Source organism: Myxocyprinus asiaticus, chromosome 29 (assembly GCF_019703515.2).
Source record: "Myxocyprinus asiaticus isolate MX2 ecotype Aquarium Trade chromosome 29, UBuf_Myxa_2, whole genome shotgun sequence".
In the NCBI taxonomy this organism is placed as follows: domain Eukaryota; kingdom Metazoa; phylum Chordata; class Actinopteri; order Cypriniformes; family Catostomidae; genus Myxocyprinus; species Myxocyprinus asiaticus.
This window is the reverse complement of record NC_059372.1, coordinates 38,120,431-38,144,640: the sequence shown is the minus strand read 5'-3', so window position 1 is coordinate 38,144,640 and position 24,210 is coordinate 38,120,431. Positions and strand designations below refer to the sequence as shown.

Below are 24,210 nucleotides of genomic sequence, written 5' to 3'. Positions count from 1 at the left end.
TTTAAACGGCATTGTTTAATGATCTTTTGCCACAACATTTTTGAAAAAAGAGGACAGGACATATTGGATAACATCTCTTCATTTATTAGATGTACAATTATGAAAAATAATAATCATAAAAAAGACTGGAAGCCCAAGATTATTTACAATTGTTCTCTTGGATTCAGTGGCAATGTCTCTCAGAGATACCATTGTCAGTTTCATGCTCAGTTGCAAACATTATGATATGTTGAGCCTTAAAAAGACTCCTCTCTAGATATGACAAATACATGACCAAAAAGTAAAGAAAAAAAAAAAGAAAAATACATACAGTACATACATATACATATATATAGCGATATCTATAAAAGCAGAATCATTCAAGTATCAAAAGACAGACCACCCAAGATTATTTTACAATCCAATATTGTTTATATTTTAATCATTTAGCCATGAATATAATCAGAAATGTCACCATTGTATTCCCTACTTTGATTAGTTGTGCAAACACTGCTGCTGTTACAGGTGCTAGCATTAGCATCTGCTTGTATTTAGCACTGTAATAATTTTAAATGTACCGGGTTCAAAATTAAATGGAAATTCAAAATAAAAGTACCAGACTTAAAAATCTTGTAAACTAGAGCTGAATGCTTACAGGAATATTACCCCTCTACATGTCACATGTACGTATTAATTATCTACACACATAGCATAAGTTTGTTCATATCAGAACTAGGGGTTGCACGACTACTGATTTTTAATAGTCGACTAGCCAAGCCCACTAGTTGAGTCGAATTCAAATAGTTGTGAAGCCAGAAATTCCACTCCCCTACCCATTGAATATTGAAGTATACAACAGAAAGATCTACGTTCGTTACAATGTAATCCCTTATGAAAATCGAGAGTTCATGGCAAATTTGCCACTGATCATTATCACATGCAAATGAGCTTTGCGGCAAATTTGCTGCAAATTGTCCATTGTTGCCAAATGTTTGCGGAGGTTCACCACTACCGGCAAGGAGCTGCAAACTTCTGGCAAACATTTGCAGCGAATCGAAAGCTCATTTGCCTGTGAAAATGAGCAGCAAATTTGCAGCTAGTTTAGATTTTTTTGTAAGGGATGGGTTTTAGCTAGTTATATGTTAAACTGCAAAGTAGCTACATGTCATCAGGCATTAGATAGCCAGCTAGAGTGTGCCTGGGGTCCTATAAGTTTTGTTTGTACATATGTAGTTTCACACCTGAGGGGAAAATTATAAGCGACGGTCTAAGTGTTGTTTTGTAAGTGAACACATCGGATGGAATAAACTTCAACCATTATATTATCTCCTCATAAGTACCTTTTTATTAAAAATGTGCAACAATATGTAGTAATACATTGAGCTGTGACGTAGCTAAAAGTTAACTTAAGTGTGTCTGAACATATTTTTGTGCAGCCTAGACTACCTGTAGCTGCAGGGGGTTCCCCCTCCTCTTGCAGCCGCTTGTACAGATGATTAGGGCGGACACAGGATCTAGCGTGCAGGATGGGGACGCATTCTATCATGTCATCGAACTCCAACTTGAAACGCTTTTCTAATTGTTGCCGAACAGCAACCAAGGTAGATTTTTAAATACACAAAGTTGTGCGGACCATGTTGAAAATCACTAATCAGCGCTAGTAGGTGCCTTTTTAAATGATAACGCATGGCACTAGTTTTTCTGCTATATTTGAAGTCCGCTTTGAATATATTGGAGGTTACTTTAGCATGTAATCTTTATCAAAGTACATTTAGGCCACTTCGCTATTTCAGTGCAGAGCCATCAGCCTCCAGACCCACTCACAAGTTTCAAAATGTAGAATGGCAGGAAAAGAGTCACTTATATTCATGAATAAAGCGATAATTGATTGGACGATTCAGTAAAATTTTCAGGAAAGCGCTACCTGATTGGTCAGAGAAACTATAACCCAACACCTAAAGCCAACCCTAACAAATCAGGTAGAGCTTCCCTCATTAATTTGAATGAGTCTTTCCTTGCCATCCTACACTTGGAAATCTGCCACCTGTTGTATTTCCTACAGATGCATTTTGTAAATCAGGTGGAAAGCGACTAGTCAACTTCAGTCTGACAGTGTCTGACTAGTCTATGCAACCCCTAGTCAGAATATACAAATTTGACATTTGAACTTTTCTAGTTTTATTTATTTTTATTTTTTTTAGCAAACCCTGCTTTCTGCATCTTAATCAATAAAAGAAAAACAAACAGTTTGATTAAGAACTTCTACACATAAAACAACTCACTGTTGTTTGTAAGGTCACATTAACTCATCTATAATTTTGTATTAGAAATCACAGTATACGTTTACGTGTCAATAAAAGTACCAGGATCTGGACTGTACCATTCTCATGCATCATAACGCAAATTATTGTTGTAGTGTGCCATAAGAAGTTACATCACATAGTATGTCCCATTAATTTGGAATTCAGATGGTTTCTGTGACATTTGTAATCTACCTTTCCTTAAAATCAAAATCATAATTCATAAGGTTGAATTGTCTTGCCCTTACATACAATTAATTTAGCATAAACATTTCACCAAAACCTGTCGGTCACTTGACTTGAAATACTGACAGAATTAAACATCTCTACTTATGGATGGATTAATCTTAATTGAATACAAAATACTGTACTCGCTCATCAGTGTTTTGCTGAACTGTGACCAGTGTTTCTAACTTAAACTGGTATTATTTTTCTAAGTTACCAGACAAAATAAACGCATTTACACTTTGTGAGATGAAAGACCATTGGTTTAAACTCCCATCACAGACAAAACAAGTGTGTAGACTGCATCGTTTCACAATGAAAATAAAAAGCTCAAAAGATATCAAAGGAAAGATGAGGTCAACACTGGCTCTTGTTATTGCGAGAAAATACAGTGACTGTGGAGTGTTTTCCAGTGTTTGTAAAATAAGTCTTTGAACTGATCTGAAGATAAAAATCTGATAAAAGCTATGTTTTTGGAGGGATAGGTTTAAACTAGTGGACTGTGTTTAACTAGCTTATGAGTTGGGTAGTGGGCAGGACAGTTTCTCTCTCTTTGGCCAGTGTCTGTTTGTGTGTATAAAGGCAAAACCAGGTGATGAATGGAAGGAGTTTGCTGCAGGTGTGAGTAGTCTTCAGACACTTACATATTTCTGTATGAACACACACATTAAAAAGGTGATATTTCATCCATGCTGTCTTGCCATCCAAACTTTTTCTGTTTGGCATCCAACACAATGGTCAGCTACAGGGAGAGACACATATACAGTACAGGGATTAAAACAAATAGATAAAACGTGGGAGTATGTAAACATGCTAATTTAAAATGGATAATATAGTAGGGAAAGACAGTGTTGTGCCAAATCATTTCCCCCTGCTAAACTTATCCCCTTTTGAGCCTGAAGTTATTCCATTAGGTGAACAAATTTCTGGTCATCTCTTTAGTGCCTGATTACAAATACTACTTTGCTAGTTGATGAATGTAGTCTTAACATCATAATACATACATTAAATAAAATATTAAATCAGATTTTACCCAATTTTTTAAATTAATGTTTCTGGTGTTATTTTGGTATGCACACCTACTATTAATATCACCTGATATCACAGAAGCATTAAACTGTTAAACTTTTCTTTCTTTTGTGTTTTCAGTTCACTTTTAGTTAGAATGCCAACTGATTAGCATGCTAAGCTAGTATACTCAATGAAAGTTACTACACATATTCATATCAAACCTTTGATTCTGCACTCTCAATGTTAGATATGGTAATACCACATTTTCTCATTGAATCATATAATGATTTTAAATTGCCAAAGGGTATACTTTAATTAGACTATTATTATTGTTAATACACCTCTATCTGGAATGCTTGATTCTGATTGGGCAATCAGCATAAGAGATAAGATTTGTAAATCTGATCACATTTCCATCTTCAAATCTAGGAAAATAAAAGACAAAACAGCATTTCGAAGCCACATCTCTGGAAGATGTGCCGTGATAATCTTGTGCGAAACGGTGTTCACAACGTCACTGATTATATAATGCTCATTCTGCAAGTATTACTTGATAACGCCTAAAATATTAATTCAATGTTATGTTCACTATGATGCCATGACATCAAACACATATTGAGCAAGTGTCCTGTTCAGATACATCTTTCTGATTTGGTTCGGACATTTAGTCCCAGCCTGGTGTGCTAACTCAGACTTAAGATAACACGTCATATCACAGTGCTAAACGCAAATACATTTTGGCAGCAAATTTAAATTTATAGTGAGGCGATTCAATCCCCAACTCAATTATCTTCTAGTGTACTTAAGGTAGCATCTACCAGCTGTCTAACATCTCATCTGGACATAAAATACAGTGAGATCATATTTTAGAGGTGCATAGTAAAAAAATAAATAAAAAACAATAATGAAATCCCATTTAGTCCTGACTGTCCATGGGAAAAATTAGAAGAGGTCAGACTGTAACAAAACAACAACAAAAAATGCTAAATGTCACAATGTCCTTGGCGGTGTCAATTCTTTTCATCTCATGCTACATGTTTAGTATAGTCCAGGAGTTTTAGCTCAAACTGAAGGAGGTGAAGAGGAGTACCTCACTGTGGTCGAAGCCTGATAGAGACAAGCATCAGAGAAGAGGGGAAAAAGAAATAAAACTCATTAAGAGGAAAAAAAGAATATCATTAAGGATGATGGAGGGAGAGTTTGTTGGCATGGAGTAGGAAATGTTACTTTTTTTTTCATATTTGAAAACACAGACATTCTGGTCCACAGCAGTGCTTGATTTAGTTACGTGTTTTGCCTGAACACATTTGTTTCTACTGTAGAAAACATGGCCATAATTGCCCTGTGTTTAAAAAGCAGCAGGATGCTAATATTTGGGGGCTCGTCTGGGATCTGAACCTGGTCAAAAACGGTTGATTCGGCCACCAAGTGGGCAGAAGGACATAAATGACCAGCTGTAATGAGACTCAAGTTGATAGTTGCTCCTAAAATGAGCGGTATACCTGTAAGAACTTAAAGGGCTATTTCAGGACAGAGAATCTCTAAGGTTCTTAGAGGAACAGAGAGACATTGAGGAAAAGGTGTTTGCTCAGAAAGCATTTGTTTCAGGCGAGTAGGACCTCATCAAATGATTGTTGGATAGCAAGAAAAAAAAAAAAACTAGACTTCAGCCTGTGCAAGACAGATGGAGAGAAAAGAACAGGCGAATGGAGATGTGGCTTCCATGTGCAGAGGAGAGCAAGGAAGGAGGAGTTCAGTCATGTCGACGAGGGGAGGTCAGAGTCTATCTAGAGAGTGAAGGCACAGAGCAAAAGGAAAGGTGTGAGGGGAGGGGATGTGGAGGAGCAGAGGAACATCCAATCAGAATATGGTGGTCTCGTACTTGGTGCTAACGGTGCGTTTTGGATCTTTGGAGTCCAGGATCCATTCAGTACTGCTCTGACCATGTGCGTCCACATCCATTGCCTCTACCTGAAACAACATGATGCAAGAGCCATCAATACCACACATCAAGCTATGATGCAGCTGACATAACTGAAATACAGAGATACAGTCAAATGGTTTATAAAAAAAAATTAAAGACATTTAGACATCGCTATGAGGTTTCATTTGGGAGAGCATTCTGTTAAACAAGTTAAAGACTCACTGTATTGAGAATATAATATAAAATGTAAGAAAAAGCCCAAAAGGTATTTGGACACTTAAGTCACACTTTATGTTTGAATATCCTGCATTAGAGAACAAAATAGCAAACCAAGTGGCATTTATTTGAAAGAAAGGAATTACACAAAATTAAGGTTTTAAATAAGTTTTTAACTAAGACTATGTACATTTTGTTCAAAGTCAAGACAAAAAGTATTTGGATACTATCTGATTGTTAAATAAGTCATTTAAAAAAAGAAGTTGTCCATGGTGATAAAAATTTGAAATATTTATAAATCTAGTTTAAAACATGTCAAGTTCGTAGAAATGTAATATGTGTGTCCATGTTGGTCTTATACATTTTTTGACAAACATTTCCTTCTACAAAAACAATCGATTTAATGTCCTGTGGTGTAGCCATAAATTAAAAGGTATTAAAATACTTTACTTGCACCTTGAATTCACATGTGTATACAACTTGATTATTAATTTCAAAACATTTCTGTAACATTTTTCCAGAAAATATATATCCAGTATACTGAGAATACTATATCAAGAATATGTATGTGGTTACTCCATTTGACCTAAACAAAATGTGTCTTTTCATAAAAAGTTCAAAAAAAAAAAAAAAAAATTATATATATATATATTTAAAATAAAATAAATATAAAATAAATAAACTTCACACAGTCATGAGGGTCTAAAGGTGTCATTCTTGTGTAAAATGTTTTTAATTTTTTGGCACATACCAACAAAAGAACAAAACCATGTATCGTTTTACTTTTGTTGCACACGTTACAAAATTTGAAGGTGGTGTGAAAAAGCCTTAAGACTATATTTTAATTATTTTAATGTCTTAAGGCAAAAAAAAAAAAAAGAAAAACGGAAATCCGCACTTTGTAATGTAGAAGTTTGGAAAAAATAATCCATGGTATGTTTGTCCAAAGAGGAAAAGAGTTTGTGGGAAATACAAAGCTTAATTTTAATTTGTGATTTTTTAAAGAACCAGCAGAGGGCTCGACAGCACTGTATGTGAGAATAAGTTCCGTTTCTTTGTTTGAGCCCTGTTAAATCTAAGAGAAAGACATAGAATCTTTCAATAAACATGAGACAAAGTTTGTAATACAAGGCTAATGCAGCCATCTAAACACATGCTACAGTAATTATTCGTCTATAACAGGCTGATCTATGGGGTTACGAACACCACACTTCTTGTGTGTGAATTGGACCTTTGGGTATTATTTTGCAGGCCTCATTAAAACTTTACAAGCCATGAGACAATACGACTGCAAGATCGATCTCTCTCAGCCCCCAGATAAAGGTCCCACACACTCAGCGTCATTTCAGAACAAAATCAATGGCTTCCACAGATAAGATGTAACTTAACTGTTGAATTCACAGTGTAAAAAAAAAAATGTTTCTTTTTTTTTTCTGGGTAGTGTGTTATTTCCTAATTGCTTATGCCTCAAAAGTATAGAAAATGGCTATTATTCCCCACAAACTTTGCTTTTGTGACCAGGACAGTGATATTTTGAAATGTACCTATTTTCCAGAACATTCCAGATAGATTCAGTGCTGAGTAAACTTGGAGTAACTTCTAAAACTTTCTAGAACTTTCCAGTAATATAAATAGTAGTATAAATACAGGGGCCTTAAGCCCACCAGTTCAGTTTAGTTCCAGCTGCCTAAGTGGATACATATCAAGACCTTGCTGGATGCCTTGAAGTATGATGAGTACGGCTGGGAGGTCATAGGAGACTTCAAAATGGTGGCATTCCTGATGGGTCTCCAAGGCGGTTTTACCAAGTTTCCCTGCTATATTTGCCTTTGGGACAGCAGGGACACCAAGGCGCACTACCACAGGCGGGACTGGCCACAGCAAACTGAGTTCTCTGTGGGGAGGAACAACGTCAAGTGGGAGCCACTGGTGGACCCCCGGAAGGTGCTGATGCCACCACTGCACATCAAATTGGGTCTTATGAAACAATTTGCTCTAGATAAGGAGTCGGCAGCCTTCAAGTACCTTCAAGACTTCTTCACTAAGCTGTCTGAGGCAAAGGTCAAAGCTGGTGTCTTTGTCGGACCACAGATAAAGAAGATCCTGGAGTGCAATGAATTCCCCAAGAAGCTCACTAGTAAGGAGAAAGCGGCTTGGAACAGCTTTGTCACAGTGGTTTGGGGCTTCCTGGGCAATCACAAGGCCGAAAACTATGTGGAGCTGGTTGAGAAACTAAGGCACAATGGGCTGTAGGAAGTCCCTCAGAGTCCATATCCTTGATGCTCATATTGATAAATTCAAGGACAACATGGGAGCGTACTCGGAAGAGCAAGGCGAGTGCTTCCACCAGGATATACTGGACTTTGAACGCCGCTACCAAGGACAGTATAATGAGAACATGATGTGAGACTACATTTGGGGACTGATTCGTGAAAGTGATTTACAGTATAATCGTAAATCTCAAAAAACTACTCACTTCTTAATCTTTTGTAGTCATTTTTGTATTACTTTAGTATAAATGCATGTTGTTTTTTTCTGACTTTATGTGAACAAAAAGACACAAATTCACCCGTTTTCACATTGGAAATAGGTACATTTTAAAATATCACTGTCCTGGTCACAAAAGCAAAGTTTGTGAGGAATAAAACAAAAATTGTGTTACATAGTGATATCTTTCAAAGCCTTGAACCTCAAAAGCTTCAAATCCAGCGACAAGTTCCTCCTCGGAAGCACTACCTTGTAAAAATGTGTAAGAATGACTTAGTTTCCTTGCGGACTGATAAAAAGCTCTGCACTCTGACTTGTGGATAAGCCAGTCAGTTGATTTTGGTGCCATCTATAGGCTTTTGCGCACCAAAGCAAATTTTCATCGAGGACATGGACCATTCGTCTGCAATTCGCTTCACATTATCGCGTCGCATCTGGTGTGCAAAGGCTGAGACTATGTAAGTGTGTTAACTCTCACCCCTGACTTGCGCATACTTCCTCGTGGTTTGGGGACGGGTCTGCTGCTCTTGGTCTCGATGATTTCCACCCCTCCCGCCACACTCTGCTGCTGTCTGGTCCTCTGGGCCTGCAGTGCCAGCTGATAGGCCACTTCAAACGCCTGTCCGAGCGTCAGAATTATCTCATAGGTCAGATTCTGGCAGGGAGGCAGAGACAGAGTAATTAATAATGATGACAGGGTGCTTATTCACTATTAATAAATTATCATAGAGTTCTCATGACCATTACAATCTTAGTTTCCTTTAATAGCCCCATCAACAGAATCATATATCAATAAACTACACAAGCCTCTGTCATTATATTGCACTTAAGAGGCATAATAATTCATAAAGTGTCTAATAACAAGCTTAGTTATGGAAAGTAATGTAATAAAGAGCCAGCACTTCATATAATTGCATATTAGACACTGTTGAGTCAAGAGCTCTGTAAAGGGACACCAGAACAGTTCTAGATCCCCTGTGGAGAAGATATTTTTTCTCAAGTAACGCTTGTAATCTCTGTGTGAGGACCAGATACGAATTCTGTTTGGTGTTTGCATTTGTTTTTTTCTTTTCACATCTGGGGTAAAACTAAAACACAAACTAACACAACAGTGACCATACTTTCCAAAATCCTCAGAAAAAAAGGACTCGTAACTTCTATTTGTGTTTCTTCTTTTGTTAAAACAAGCTTTGGAAGATCCAGAAGGTTGAGACAGTGTATAGTCTTTGTGTCTGATATAGTCTCTAGAAAGTCTCTCTTCAAAGGCTTCTGACAAACTCAGAGAACATCTCCTATTTTGAGAGCAATGCAATGAATGTCCTTCAAAATTACTGACTACGGAGTATGGCTTTGTTCCAAAACCAACTGAGCTGCCTAGCAAGACTGCATTTTAAGGCATCAGAGATGCACTCCAAATGTGAAGGCTGTTCCAGACAATAGGCTGCAACATTATGCTGCCTTCTAAAGTCACATCCACACTAATACGTTTTTGTTTGAAAGCTCAATTTCCTAACGTCATCATTTTAAAAGGTATGTGGTAATGGAGGTGTTTTCTATTCGAAAGGCCGTACTAGTGTGGATGAGTGGCATAATCCTTGCGAAATTGATGCGTCTTCACAGATCACCGTGGATATGGCCTATGAAAGTGCTCATTTTGGCCAGATTCTAAGGGAGCATCACACGTATCCTTCACACAGTACATTGACATGTGCAGTAATAATCGTTATACTGTGGTTTTTGCATAGTCGAGCTAGTGTTCATATGTCTGTCACAGTATACATGACACAATGCTTAGCTGAATTTTTGGAGAAAGGACGAAAAATACACCGGGTTAAATACATAGGGCTGCCAACTTTCTACCAGCTAAATACAAAGCATTTTATTTTGCGATTCACTGACTTGATTGATGGTACATTCTAAAACGCTTAACTTGAAAAATGCTTAACTTAATGTACTAAAAGATTTAGAATTTTTAATGTAAAGTGTTTTAACTAAACCTGTATTGTTCTGTATTAAAAGCGCAGCAGTTTCATTTGGCAGAGTTTCTTTTTTTTTTTTTTTTTTCAGAACGATCACTGACATATGCAATGCAATGTAATGCCATTCCATGAATAGGTGTGTTTACTGGTTTATTACTGTGATGTTATGTACTAATATAGGAATCACAATGTTGGGGAAAAAATTTTGTGTACTCGAATGTAATATTTTTTACAAAATGGTGCAGTTTAAATTCTCCTGTTTTTGACGGGAAACATGAGAAAAGACGTGTGCAAAATGTCATTGATCTTCCTTGATCTTTCCCCGCTACTGTCAAGTGTAGTAACAGTAGCAGTGTCTGTGTTTCAGGTCCATTTCTCAATTTGTTTTCAATTCCAATCTGTAATTTTTAACATTGACAACTGAATGTGAAGATGATTTCAGTGCAAACAACTACTGACATGTTCTCAGCTGTTTGGGTGTTAGATGCCAAAATACGAAGAAAAAAAAACCCAAAGAAAAAAAAAACCTGCGTCACAAATTGATTTAATACGGAACAGAATTCTGTTCTCTTAAATACAGGACGATTACGTATAAAACATACAGGATTGCTGGCAAATCCAGTCATGTGTCACCTGTCTTTCAAAGCATGTGCACAACAGCATGGCCAGTTATATTCAGATTAAAGTGTATACAGTAATCCTGGACAAAGTTGAGCTACAATTGCATTATCTAGGACTATTAGTCTGACTTCGCAAAAATCGGACAATTTACATGGCATTTTTAAAAGATGAATTATTGTTTTAGTCAGACTGCAATTAAACTTTTAATGAGTGTGTTAACATACTGACATAGAAGATCATTTCAAGATCAAACTTGAGTTTAAAAATATAAACATACTCAAAATTATAAGTATATTGAAATGCATTGCTAAAAAGAAATCAATGTAATTAAAAATGCTCTGTTACATAATCTTTGTGTATGCTATGCATGGGTTTGCTTATTAGAGTATCAAATAGTTAGCTTAGCAACAATGCTACCATCAAACTTTATTGGAATCAATAGTGAGTCGAGTCTCTTGTGCACTTCAATTAAGGAGATCATTTCAAATCAGTCACTTGTGAGGTTCCATGATGGTTTTGCTTCCTTAAGCCCAAAGTATAGTTTCGTATTTTTGGTGTACACTAGTTTATGCGTACAGGGCAAATTACAAAAATTTCGACATCAGCAGTGTATGCTTACTCTGTACACATGCGGCTGTAATTGTTTGCACTAATAAGTGGGTCTACAAGTTGTTGTTGCTGTCACGAAATAGTGCAAGAAGATGATGGAAAGAAGAACAGGAGACGAAGGTGAAAAAATCAACAGTGGATGTGCAAGCCAAGAGCGCGTGTGTGAGGAGGTCAGGAGATCCCTGCATTTGTATAACTCGAGTCTGAAACACTATAAATACATATTTATGTATCTAAACTCCTAAAGAGAAACAGTCCAGTATCTCATTGCAGTCGTAGTGCACATGGTCAAATGGAGTGCACTTTAAAAGGCAAGAGTGTTTGAATGCATGCATATGCTAGCGTACTCGTCAAAATAGAGTATACTTTGGGCTTTTTGGGCTTAGTATACAGTAGATAGCAAGACTGCTCAATACAATTTAGAACAGACATATCAGCTTTGAAAATCCAAAGTAAGTAAAATATTGGCATGACTGCACAGAGGACATTCTTAACTTTAATTTATTAACTGTTGTTATAACGGACTTATAGTGCACCCAGAGGATTTGAGTCTGACTCTAAATACGCAAAGCAATGATAGATCTGAGATTGTGTCTGTATCATTCAGACAGCTGTACGGTAAATGCAATTTTAATGGGCTGCTGCTCACAACTTCATATATAAAACTCTTTGTTGTCCTATCAGAATTCTGGCACATGGCCCACTACGCACCACACACCAGACAGAGAGAGACTCAGCTTTGCATAAACAAGTACTGTAGTTCAGTGGTTTTCAACTGATGGGTCTTGACCTGAAAATGGATCGTAGGCTTGTTCTGATAGGATCGCAGACAGCAGGGAAAAACAATGCTAACTGCAAATAATTAAATGCTAACTAACTTGCAAAATAGATAAGCTTTAATTTTTAAAAGCGAATAGAAAACACTTTTCATATGTTTTGTTGTTAATGTCAAAGGCTATCGCACAAGCCTATGCAACTGCTAGAGAGTATGGCCAGCTTACGCAGCATCTCGTTCCCATTCAGGGAACCAGGGTTATGTTTCACGTAACAGGACATTCCTTTTCATAGGAACTCGAGCTACGTAATAGCATTGAGAATGATATACATTCACGCCATGCGAACAGTAGCTGCCAACCGTCCATGCCTGTGTGACAAGAATATAGTGGTGCACAAGCGAGCTAAAGCATCTGAATAAAACAGAGAAAATTATGAGTTTACTCCTGTTCCAACAGAGCAGGAGTCAAACCCTCATCCAGATTATAATATCTAACAAATGTATGTGGAGAGGACCACCCTGCCGCCATACAAATGTACTCCAAGAACGCATCTCTAGCCAAAGCCCATAAGGGTGCCATGCCCCTTGTAGAATGGGCTCAAATACCCAAAGGCTAAGGTAAATTGTGTGCTTCGTAAACACTTGAAACTGCATTAGTAAGCCAATGAGACAATCTTTGCTTGGACACCGAAACACCCCTGTTGCGGCCACCAAAGCACACAAACAACTCCTCTGACTTATGCCACTGGCTAGCACAGTCAACAAACTCGTAGCACCTAAACTGGGAAAAGCATATGCAATCTTTCACACTCCTCCGTTTCAAATGGGGTAGGACAGAAAGCCTGAAAATTTATAGTCTGTGAGCGAAATGATGTAGAAATGACCTTGGGCAAATAGCCCAAACAAGGTCTAAACACCACTCTTAAATACCCTGGCGCAAAATCCAAACATAAGAGATTGATCGGTGGGCATGCAAATCACCCACCCTTTTAAATGATGCCAATGCTACTAGCAGGGCCGTTATAAGAGTCAGAAACTTATCAGCGACTGTTGCCAAGGGCTCAAACAGAGCACCCAAGAGCTCCTTTAAAACAATAGATAAATCCCATAAGGGAATGCAGACGGGACGAAAAGGTCTAAGCCTGCATACTCCACGCATAAAACGAGAGACAAGAGAACGTCTCCCGACAGAGACTCCATTGTAAAGCGCATGCTCAGCCGTTATAGCGGCAACACAGACTTTAAGCATTGCCCTGGAAACCCCTGCCCCAAAATGCTCTTGCAAAAACTCCAGCACTGTACCACAGGGCAGTGAACTGGATTTTCACCTCACGCTGTACACAAAGAAGCAAAAATACGCCACTTGAACATATAAAGCTTCCTAGTTGATGGAGCTCAAGCATTCAGAATAGTATCAACCACAGTGGGGGATAATCCATCATTCAAAAGAGGGCCCGTTGAGGGGCAATACCCATAACTTCCACAAGGTCTGGCCGGGGGTGCCAAATGCTGCCCCGAACATAAGACAACATGTCTGTTCTGACTGGAATCTCCCAAGGCATTTCCTCCAGGAGAGAGACCAGTGTTGAAAACCATACTTGAAATGGCCAAAACGGCGCCACTAACAGAAGCCGAACCCGATCCTCCCGAACATCTGCATACAGCAGACTGATCAGTGGGAACATGTAAAGACGTGTTGTTGGCCACTGATGTGCCAACGCATCGATGGCCAGAGTGCCGTTGGTAAGAGGGAAAACCAGAGGGGACAGTGTGATGTCTCGCTCGAAGCAAACAGGTCCACTTCCACTCTGCCGAACCTTCTCCAGATTTGATTCATAATCTGATGATGTAAAATCCATTCTCCAGGAATCAAGCCCTGTCTGGACAGGAGATCTGCCCCCAAATTCAACCGGCCCGGGACATGCACGGCTCGTAGAGACAGCACATTGTCCCGTGCCCACAGAAGAATGCAATGTGCCAGTCTCAGCATGGCATGAGAACGCACTCCTCCCTGGCGGTTGATGTAGGACACCACTGTCCTGTTGTCCGACCGGATAAGGACATGGCTGCCCTGAATCTCCGGAAGGAAAATCTTTAAAGGCAGCAGCACCGTGAACATCTCCAGACAGTTTGTGCACCAATATTGCCGCTGGCCCATCCAAACCCGGTAGGCTGGATGACCCTCGTATACAGCGCCCCAACTCATGGAGGAGGCGTTTGTTGTTATAAATTTGCGGTGACACACCTGTCCCAATGGAAAGCCCGAGATCAAAAGGCAGGTCTGTTTCCAGGTTAACAGAGTTCGGTAGCACCGACGCGTCACTTTGAAGAGACGGAACGCATGCGTCAGTGGTTGAAGTCTCTTTGTGGAGTGGAATGACAGCAGAAGCTGCGATCATGAGCCCCAAAAACCTGTGAAATGTTCTCGCAGGGAGAACATGTTCCACTCTGAACATCGCCAGACACTGGTGAAATGACAGAACGCGAACTGGAGACAGACGCACATGCATTGCTCGTGAATCCAGCTCCACCCCTAGAAACAGAGTCTGTTGCCCTGGCAACAGGACACTCTTGTCTAGGTTACAAACAGCCCTAGATCAAATAGCTGAGAATGACATCTCGATGTTGGGCAGTCAAAATCTCAGTGTGGGCAAACACCAACCAATCGTTGAGATAATTAAAAAACGCGGATGCCTTGAAGCCTCAAGGGCGTCAAAGCTGCATCCATGCATTTTGTGAAAGTGCCAGTGCAAGTGGAAGGATGGAAAACTGATACACTTGCCCTGAAAGCGAATCTGAGAAATCGCGTGTGCTTCGGTGCAATCTGAATATGGAAATAAACATCCTTCAAATCTATTGTTACAAACCAGTCCCCCGGCTGCACTTGTGACATTATTTGTTTCTGCATCAGCATTCTGAATTGACATTTCATTAGAGCGAAATTAAAAACATCTCAAAATCCAGAATGGGACGCAAGCTGCCATCTTTTTTCGGGACCAGAAAATAACGGCTGTAAAAGCCGGGAATCTCCTCTACTGCCCCTTTTTCTAAGAGAGTGAATTTCCCGGAAAAAAAAACAAAAAGGGGGCTTCCCAAACAGAAACGTCTGTCGGACCAACCCCATTGAACTCCGGCGGAGCCTGCCTGAATTGAATTACATAACCAGACAGCAGAGACACCGACAGAATAAACATTTTGCCTGGTATTTGAACAGGGAAAAGTGTATGAACATTGTAGGGGAATGTTTATTTGGGAAAACTGGTTCGCCATAACAGCCCCAGTATTCTTTATGGGGGGACAACGTGTAGTGCTTATGTTCACGGTGTGTTTTTGTGTACACTTGTGCCCGATGAATATCACATTCTGTTATGCATGTCTCGAAACCATTGGTCATGGAGACAGAGGCCGAATTTGATCAGGCAATTATAAAAAATGGTCACTCAGAATGCATTTACAGCAGAGGACGCCAGATAAACCATCTTCCCTAGCATAGAACAGGGAAGAATGTGCGAACATGGAGGGGAATGAGAGCAAGCAGGCTAGCCACAATGGCCTCAGCATTCTTATGGGGGGACAACATGTGGTATTTATGTTCACTGTGTGTTTTGTGTACACTTGTGCTCGATGAACATCGAATTCTGTTATGCGTATCTTGAGACCCTTGGTCATGGAGACAGAGGCTGAATTCGGGAAGTGTTTTTTTAAATATATTTTTTTATGTTCGCTCCCCAGCAAGCTGCAGGGGAAAACTGAACCATATTCTGGTTGTCAGATGTTCAAGGCATGTACAATGGCAAACTCATTCCGATACTGACCGAAGGGCAAAGCAGGAGAGAAACAGATACGTTCATACAGTCCAATTTAGTTCACAGAATGGGGGCTCATCCAACGTTACATAGCAAGCCCGTAGGCTCGTGATTAGACCTATTTATATCATACACTGAGTTATATTATGTGTGCTCCGAGACTCTAGGTCATGGAGGCAGAGGCCAAACTCAAGCTGAAAATATTCAATGCTTGTTCGCCAGCGTAAATTACGGGGGAAACTTAGCTAAATTGGTGTACTGAAAAACGGGTTAGACACTAAACCGATAGCAGCATATAATGGAGAAACAAGGTGTAGTACCCGGATAGCGCGAAACACCCTTGCAAACAAAAGCATCGGCTTGACCAACTCGTTCCCCAGCGCGAGCCGCGGGGGGGAAAACACAAGGGAAATTCCAAACGGAGCCGATATTAGCACAAAGTCATTCCTTAACGCGATGCGCTTGGTTGGACTGCAAAGCCACTGTGTGTAGATCCAACAGCTGACTGAAAAGAGCGACATCCATGCTGCCATTGAAAAATCGAGCAGAGATAGCAGTGCGCATCTCGTCTCGCTAGAACGCCCGCGTGGTCCACGAACAGGCGAAAATACCTTGCATCTCCTCATAGTATCCCGAAAGAATAATGGCACCAACAAAGCACTCCGCGGGTTGGTTCGCCATCACTCTGTTGGGGAATATTCTCTTATTCCAGCCCCCTTGTTTTGCGGCCAGGCTCACCAGCCCATGCATGATCCCCTCCGCCACGAACAGTTTGCTTCGAACGGAGAGGGAAGAGAGAGACAGAAAGGCAGAGGCCACTCCCCCACTGCCTTATTCATGTGCATTCTCACAGAAAGACAGAAAAAGACAAAAGGGACAAATGGGCCAATTTGTTCCTTACCTTCCAACAATGAATTATCTCATAGAGCGTTTTTTAATGGCGACGGTACAAGACACGCATGGTAACTCTTTCGTATGCTTTGTTCATCAGAAAATGGCCACCAAGCTAGGCCTCAGAGCATGTCCAACGAGACTCGAGCTTTCGCTCAGTGGGAGGGCGACACACGAGGAAGAACCCAATGTCCGTTTACACTCCAAACTTCTCAGACACAAAGCCGAAATCCCAAACAGCTCCTGCACATGGAGCTCCAAATCTGGAGGCCGTGGAACTGGAACAAGTGGGGATAACGCCTCGTGGTGAGAAATTGCAAGCCTCGAAAAGCGCAGCTGTCTCCGTTGGACCCTTGCAATGTTAGGAAAAAAAACACAAAAATTGCTCTGAAATCTATGCTGTATAAACGACGTCCTTACATGTTTACACACAAAAGGGAGGATTGATAGTCCTTGCTTCGAATTGTCATTGAAACAAACACAGGCTTGGACAAATTTGTGCACTGAAGAACAGAAAATCTGAATCGATGGAGCCAAAGTGAGCACTTTTATGGAGCCCGTGACGTAGCTTCCTAGGGGCGTCGCTTAAGCGCCACCAACCAATAAACTGGCTTGATTGTACATGGGCTTCAGACCACGTGACACTCAGGGCGTGTCCCAATGTGCAGCTCGAGTTCCTACAAAAGGGAACCATTGTTTTTATCTCTTGCATAAAGTGTGATTGTGTGTCTGTGACTTGTCTCACCACGTCTACGGTGCTGAAGACATGGCAGTAATGATGGCTGCTCTGAAGGTCTTTAGTGATGTAAGCAAACGTGCAGAGGTCCTCTGGGTCTTGAGCTGCACATGAGATGTTCCTGATCTCATGTTCTGCAATGATGTTCTGCAAACACAACACAAAATGGTCTTTAGCAAAACACCAAAAACTGACATCTTACAATCACTGACTTCTGTAAAGGCATGTTCTGGATTCAGTAAAACATCTGTGGTATGCTTGTCCCTCAGTTTGTAAAAACAAACACAAATTGTTTTTTTTTGTAATGCACTTACAATGGAACTCTTACAATGGAAGCAGAAATTTTGTTAACTTAATATAATTTTATTTTATTTTTTTGTGTGTGTGGAACAAACATGTTTTATTTGTGTTATAAAGTCTAATCCTCTAATCTATCATTTTATCAGTGGGAATACTGTTCCTGGTGGATGAACTTTTTGTTATGCATTACTGATGTAATTCCTGTGGGTGGAGTTTTCTAAGTGTAAACAATCACTTTCTAGTATCATTGCATTTATTGTGCATAAATTACCAGGTTACTGACTTTAGATCAGGTTTTCTTAACCACTGGGTCCTGTATTTAAGCTGGTCCGATGGTGTCACCGTTAAATTGTTCAAGATCATTAATTTAACCTTGATATTCGTTGGAAATTGTGCCTACAGCGGGTAAGGGGCCATCTGAAAAGTCCTCACATTTTGCTAAAACGTGCGAAAACTGTGGAGAATGTGGTAAGGGACAGTCTGAAAACTTCAACCAGCAGCACCAAAGCTACAAATATTGGGCAATAGATATTAGGCTGCTATATTTTACGCATATAAACATAACTAGACGAATTAAGTACCATTTATTCCGCCAACCCGTAGAAATTACTGCAAACATGATTTTTACTGTTTTTTTTACAAACGGAGAGATAAGCTGAAATTATTTTCTCTTATGACTAATAGCGTTTAAATTGTATTGAACCCTGAACAATCCTTTTATTTTATTAACTGCAAAAACATTATATAGTTTTGGCTTTTAGCATAATTTCAATAACGTTAAATCACTGTTTCATACATTGAAAAATGATCACATATTAGTGATGCCTCTGCACCGACTAAACCATTTGTTTGTGCACACAGAAATCTGTTAATAAAATCAAGCACCGTTCAGATGCCTGTGACCTTTAACAATGAGAAAACTACAGAGACAGAGACCTCAGGAGCGGCCAATACATCTGAATTCCTCACAGTGCCTGTTTATCACTTATGACGTGATGAGAAGACACCTCCTAAAGCCAGAGGGCTTTCAGTTTAATGAATGGCAGTTTATCTGTCTGTCTAAGGTGAACCGAGGATTAGCAGCAGATGATGTCACCACCTTATTGGCAGCGTCAATGAATTTCACACCCTTGTATGTGATGGAGAGGACAATCGTGGGGATCTTCCTCATCTGCTCGGTCGACCTCTGAGAAAGAGAGAGAGAGAGACAGAAAGATTGTGTTAGATTTAGATTTCTAACAGGTTTGCCTTAAGAATATGTCTGGGTCAAAAGAAAAACAAATTAAATACAAAATTATATTTAGCTTAAACTTTTCTTGAATTGTGCCATTATTTTCAGGACAAATTATCACATTAAGCCCACCCCTATATTTTCATTATCATGATGCAAAAAAAAAAAAAAAAAAACATTTATATATATATATATATATATATATACTCAGCATATAAAGAAACATCCTCTCACTTTCAACTGCTTTTATTTTCAGCAAACTTAACATGTGTAAATATTTGTATGAACATAAAAAGATTCAACAACTAAGACATAAACTGAACAAGTTTCAGACATGTGACTAACAGAAATGGAATAATGTGTCCCTGAACAAAGAGGGTGGGGGTCAAAATCAAAAGTAACAGTCAGTATCTGGTGTGGCCACCAGCTGCATTAAGTACTGCAGTGCATCTCCTCCTCATGGACTGCACCAGATTTGCCGGTTCTTGCTGTGAGATGTTACCCCACTCTTCCACCAAGGCACTTGCAAGTTCCTGGACATTTCTTGGGCGAATGACCCCAGCCCTCACCCTCCGATCCAACAGGTCCCAGACGTGGTCAGTGGGATTGAGGTCCGGGCTCCTCGCTGGCCATGGCAGAACACTGACATTCCTGTCTTGCAGGAAATCACGCACAGAACGAGCAGTATGGCTGGTGGCATTGTCATACTGGAGGGTCATGTCAGGATAAGCCTGCAGGAAGGGTACCACATGAGGGAGGAGGATTTCTTCCCTGTAACGCACTGCATTGAGATTGCCTGCAATGTCAACAAGCTCAGTCCGATGATGCTGTGACACAACGCCCCAGACCATGACCCTCCACCTCCAAATCGATCCCGCTCCAGAGTACAGGCCTCGGTGTAACACTAATTCCTTCGACAATAACAAGTCCGACCATCACCCCTGGTGAGACAAAACCATGACTCGTCAGTGAAGAGCACTTTTTGCCAGTCCTGTCTGGTCCAGCGAAGGTGGGTTTGTGCCCATAGGTGACATTGTTGCCGGTGATGTCTGGTAAGGACCTGCCTTACAACAGGCCTACAAGCCCTCAGTCCAGCCTCTCTCAGCCTATTGCGGACAGTCTGAGCACTGATGGAGGGATTGTGCTTTCCTGGTGTAACACCTGTACCTGTCCCGCAGGTGTGATATGAGATGTCTCCCTGTAGCGCTGTCTTAGGCGTCTCACAGTACGGAGATTGCAATGATTGGCCACATCTGCAGTCCTCATGCCTCCATGCAGCATGCCTAAGGCACGTTCACGCAGATGAGCAGGGACCCTGGGCATCTTTCTTTTGGTGTTTTCAGAGTCAGCAGAAAGGTCTCTTTAGTGTCCTAAGTTTTTATAACTGTGACGTTAATTGCCTACCGTCTGTAAGCTGTTAGTGTCTTAACGACCGTTCCACAGGTGCATGTTCATTAATTGTTTTATGGTTCATTGAACAAGCATGGAAAACATTGTTTAAACCCTTTACAATAAAGATCTGTAAAGTTATTTGGATTTTTACAAAATTATCTTTAAAATACAGTGTCCTGAAAAAGGGACGTTTCTTTTTTTGCTGAGTTTTTATATATATATGTATATATACACTACCGGTCAAAAGTTTTGAAACACACTCATTCTTTATTATAATTTTATTTATTTTTTTCACATTTTAGAATAACAGAAAAGTCATCAAAACTATGGAATAACATAAAAGGAACTATGGGAATTATGTTATGTATGACTAAACAAAATCCAAAATAAATCAAAACTGTGTTATATTTTATCATCTTCAAAGTAGTCACCCTTTGCCTAGAATTTGCAGACATGTACTCTTGACATTTTCTCAACCAACTTCTTGAGGTATCACCCTGGGATGCTTTTTAAACAGTATTGAAGGAGTTCCCATCTATGTTGGGCACTTATTGGCTGCTTTTCTTTATTATTTGGTCCAAGTCATCCATTTAAAAAAAAAATAAAAAAAATTTTTTTTTATTTTTTATTAAAATTTAGTTTTATAATGAAATAAATTAATATGGTGGCACAATTATATTTTTGTCTACAAAACTAATTTCAAACATTTAAGCATACGCCTTTAAGCATACGCTTTCAGATTCAAGATTTTTAAGATCATGAGAAACATTTCAGTCAAGTTTACCGGTAGTGTATACACAGTATATATATATATATATATATATATATATATATATATATATATATATATATATTATTTAAATTTAAAGTACCATGATAGTATTGGTTGAACTGAATTTTTGTACTGAATAATTTGCTGAATAAAATGCAGATTTTAATTTATAAAAATCATTGTGTCCAGAAAGGATGATAATTAAGGAAAATTGTGGAGGAAAATAGGCGAAATTATAGGGATAGTATTGTTACAATGGGGGGGAAAAAAACTTAATGGCCCTTGATTAGATAGTCTTGATTTTCATTATGCAAAATATAATTTTTTATTTTTTTTTGGACCGTTTAATAATAAAAAAGTTTCCAGAAAATGTCCCCATCTGCCATTGGTCAGATCAAACAGATTGCCCGGCCCCCAAATCATGCCAGTGTTTGAGTCAATGTTGCTGTGTCCGGATTTTTCAGATATCAACCAACCAATGGCTTACTTATAGTTGTCTCTGCATATAAAACTGGAATAGGAGAAAGCATTTTAACATTAAATATATTGTTTTTGCTTCAGCTGGGTCTTTTCATTAAAAGTGTACCACCCTGGCCTGACTGATGGGACTGCTTATTCCAGTTGCATCAGTGCATTGATTGGCTGAGTCAACGGTTCTTGTTGATTATTTAACAGTTTACATGCTAGTGTAAAGGTCTGCTTATCAAGACGCAGCCTTTAAAGTGCAAAGCTGCAGTCTGTTTCACACAAACACGACAAGGCAGGAGATAAAGAAAACCCATTTTCTACTTTCTGCACAGATCTTGTTAGAAAACCCTTTTTCTGGTGTATATATTATGAAACTGCCTTTTTTTTTTGCGCTAGTGTCCTGTTGAGGACTCACGTGGGTGGCATTTTCCCTGACAGTGCTGCTACCCATTCCAAAATATGCCACAGGAGCTGCTGACACAGTTCTACTCGGCCATCGAGTCTGTCCTGTGTACATCTATAACTGTCTGGTTTGGTTTAGCCACCAAATCAGACAGAAGGAAACTACAGCGGACAGTCAGGACTGCTGAGAGGATTATTGGTGCCCACCCCCAACCACCCTCCAAGACCTGGATGTCTCTAGAGTGAGGAAACGTGCAGGTAGAATTAGTCTGGACCCTACACACCCTGCCCACTCCCTCTTTGAACTGTTGCCCTTTGGCCGGCGCTACAGAGCACTGAGCTACAGAAAACTGAACAGATTTTACCTTCATGCCATTTTCCACATGAACAATTAAACTGCCTCAGGACTCCCCCTTAGTGCAATAATGTCAATAAATATCTCATGTACATATGTAAATTCACATATTTAATTCAATAACTGTACATAGCCCTACCTTGCACATACATTACCACTTGCACATACGCCATTCTGTTACATGTCCTATTATTTGTATGTCTATTTATACTCTTAACTTGTTTTATATTCTATGTCTCACTGTAATGCTCGGTGTGTGTTTGTTTCTCCTATCACCCAAAAAAAATTACTTGTGTATGTGAGAACACTTGGAAATAAAGCTCATTCTGATATTCTCTGTGTCCTGGCATGACTGCTCACAGCAGACATTGAGCTCTCATTGGCTGGAGACTCGAATACCTACCCTCATTTTAGCACAGGCGTCCTGCGTTGACTCTGTTCCTCTGAGTTCCTTAATCAGCATTGAGCCGAGATACTGCAGAACAAGTGAAAGAACAGAGAAAGAGATAGAAAGATTTCAGTTGGTCACAGGTTAGAAAAATAAATCACATTATCTAAACAAGATTTAATCTTTCCTCAAATAAATAGGATTTTATGAGCATATAATGGCATTCCAAACTTGTATGACTTTCTTTCTTAGGTAAAAAAAAAAATATATATATTTTTTTTTATGAATATTATTTCTTCTGAAGAGGTTTTGGTGAGAAACAATGTGCAACAGACGTAAAGATTTTCACTGAAAAATTACTTACCGGTACATTTTCGGGTTGTTTCTCAACAAAAACATATCGCATGCCTTCAGAAGACATAATATGATACACATGTTGCATGCACTATGAGACCTTTAAGCTTTAAAGTGAGTAATTATCAACTGCAATTGCATTGAAAACAGAAACCAGGATATACATTAAAATTTCTCATTTAGTTTTTATGCATAAGAAAGAATGTCATACATGTTTGGAACGGCATAAGATTAAATACATGATGACAGAATTCATAAATAATATTGTATATGTTTACAATCCTATTATGAACATACATTTTCTTTATCCTGTCTTTGAAAGCCTGTGATTCAGGCTCTGTTTGCTCTATGTTCCTGCAAAAAGTGTTAATTCATTCCACTAGATGATAACAAATACTAGGAAAAATTAATTCCAGAACTGGCTTACAGATTGGGAATTGTGCCAGGTAAATGTGTGTCTTTTCTTAATTTGTATAATTCCTTACCGCTATCAGTGGTAACCAACTCACTCTTTGTGAGTGTGGATGTTTGAATAAATAAATTTTATTACATTGGCCTCGTAACCGCATGATTCGAAGATGAGCTTCTCTGGCTGGTGGTGCCAGTTCTGGACCGGGGTGCACGGTGCTGCCAGACTTGGGGGTCGCAAGGTCAATCGAGGTTCCCGTTGACAATCCTTGTATCTCTCCTTTAGGAAGGAAGGCATAAAAATTCAAATAAACTTAGTAAAAGTGCGTTTATATGGACCAAAATGAGTTCACATTTGACCAGAGCGACCAGACATCAGGAATGCAGGATCTGATCTCACTTGTGGTTGTGGTCTGTCATTGGGTCGTTGTCGGCTGGCCACATCATAGTCTGAGTCAGGACCTCTCCTCCTCCCAGAATCTCCTACAGCCAACAGAGGGTCCATAGAGCGTGTGTATGAGTCAGAATGACTGAGAGGAGAGGATGTCTGGGATATCAGATCCTGACACTGAAAACAAAAC

At 39.4% G+C, this 24,210-nt stretch overlaps 1 protein-coding gene across 8 annotated transcripts in view; it reads right to left on the bottom strand.

Moving 5' to 3' along the window:
* Window positions 1-68: 68 nt before the first annotated feature.
* Window positions 69-24,210, bottom strand: part of LOC127420021 (ankyrin repeat and SAM domain-containing protein 1A-like) — a 174,433-nt gene continuing 150,291 nt past the window's right edge. For 6 of the 8 annotated variants that reach the window (XM_051661930.1, XM_051661933.1, XM_051661935.1 and 3 more), the window contains 7 exons: window positions 24,030-24,197; window positions 23,772-23,909; window positions 22,883-22,954; window positions 18,959-19,045; window positions 17,569-17,706; window positions 8,621-8,797; window positions 4,630-5,486 (listed from right to left, as the gene is read on the bottom strand). In XM_051661930.1, the coding sequence (XP_051517890.1) occupies window positions 5,376-5,486; window positions 8,621-8,797; window positions 17,569-17,706; window positions 18,959-19,045; window positions 22,883-22,954; window positions 23,772-23,909; window positions 24,030-24,197 (891 nt within the window). In that variant the 3' untranslated portion in view covers window positions 4,630-5,375. The other 2 variants (XM_051661931.1, XM_051661932.1) reach the window with 2 other exon arrangements.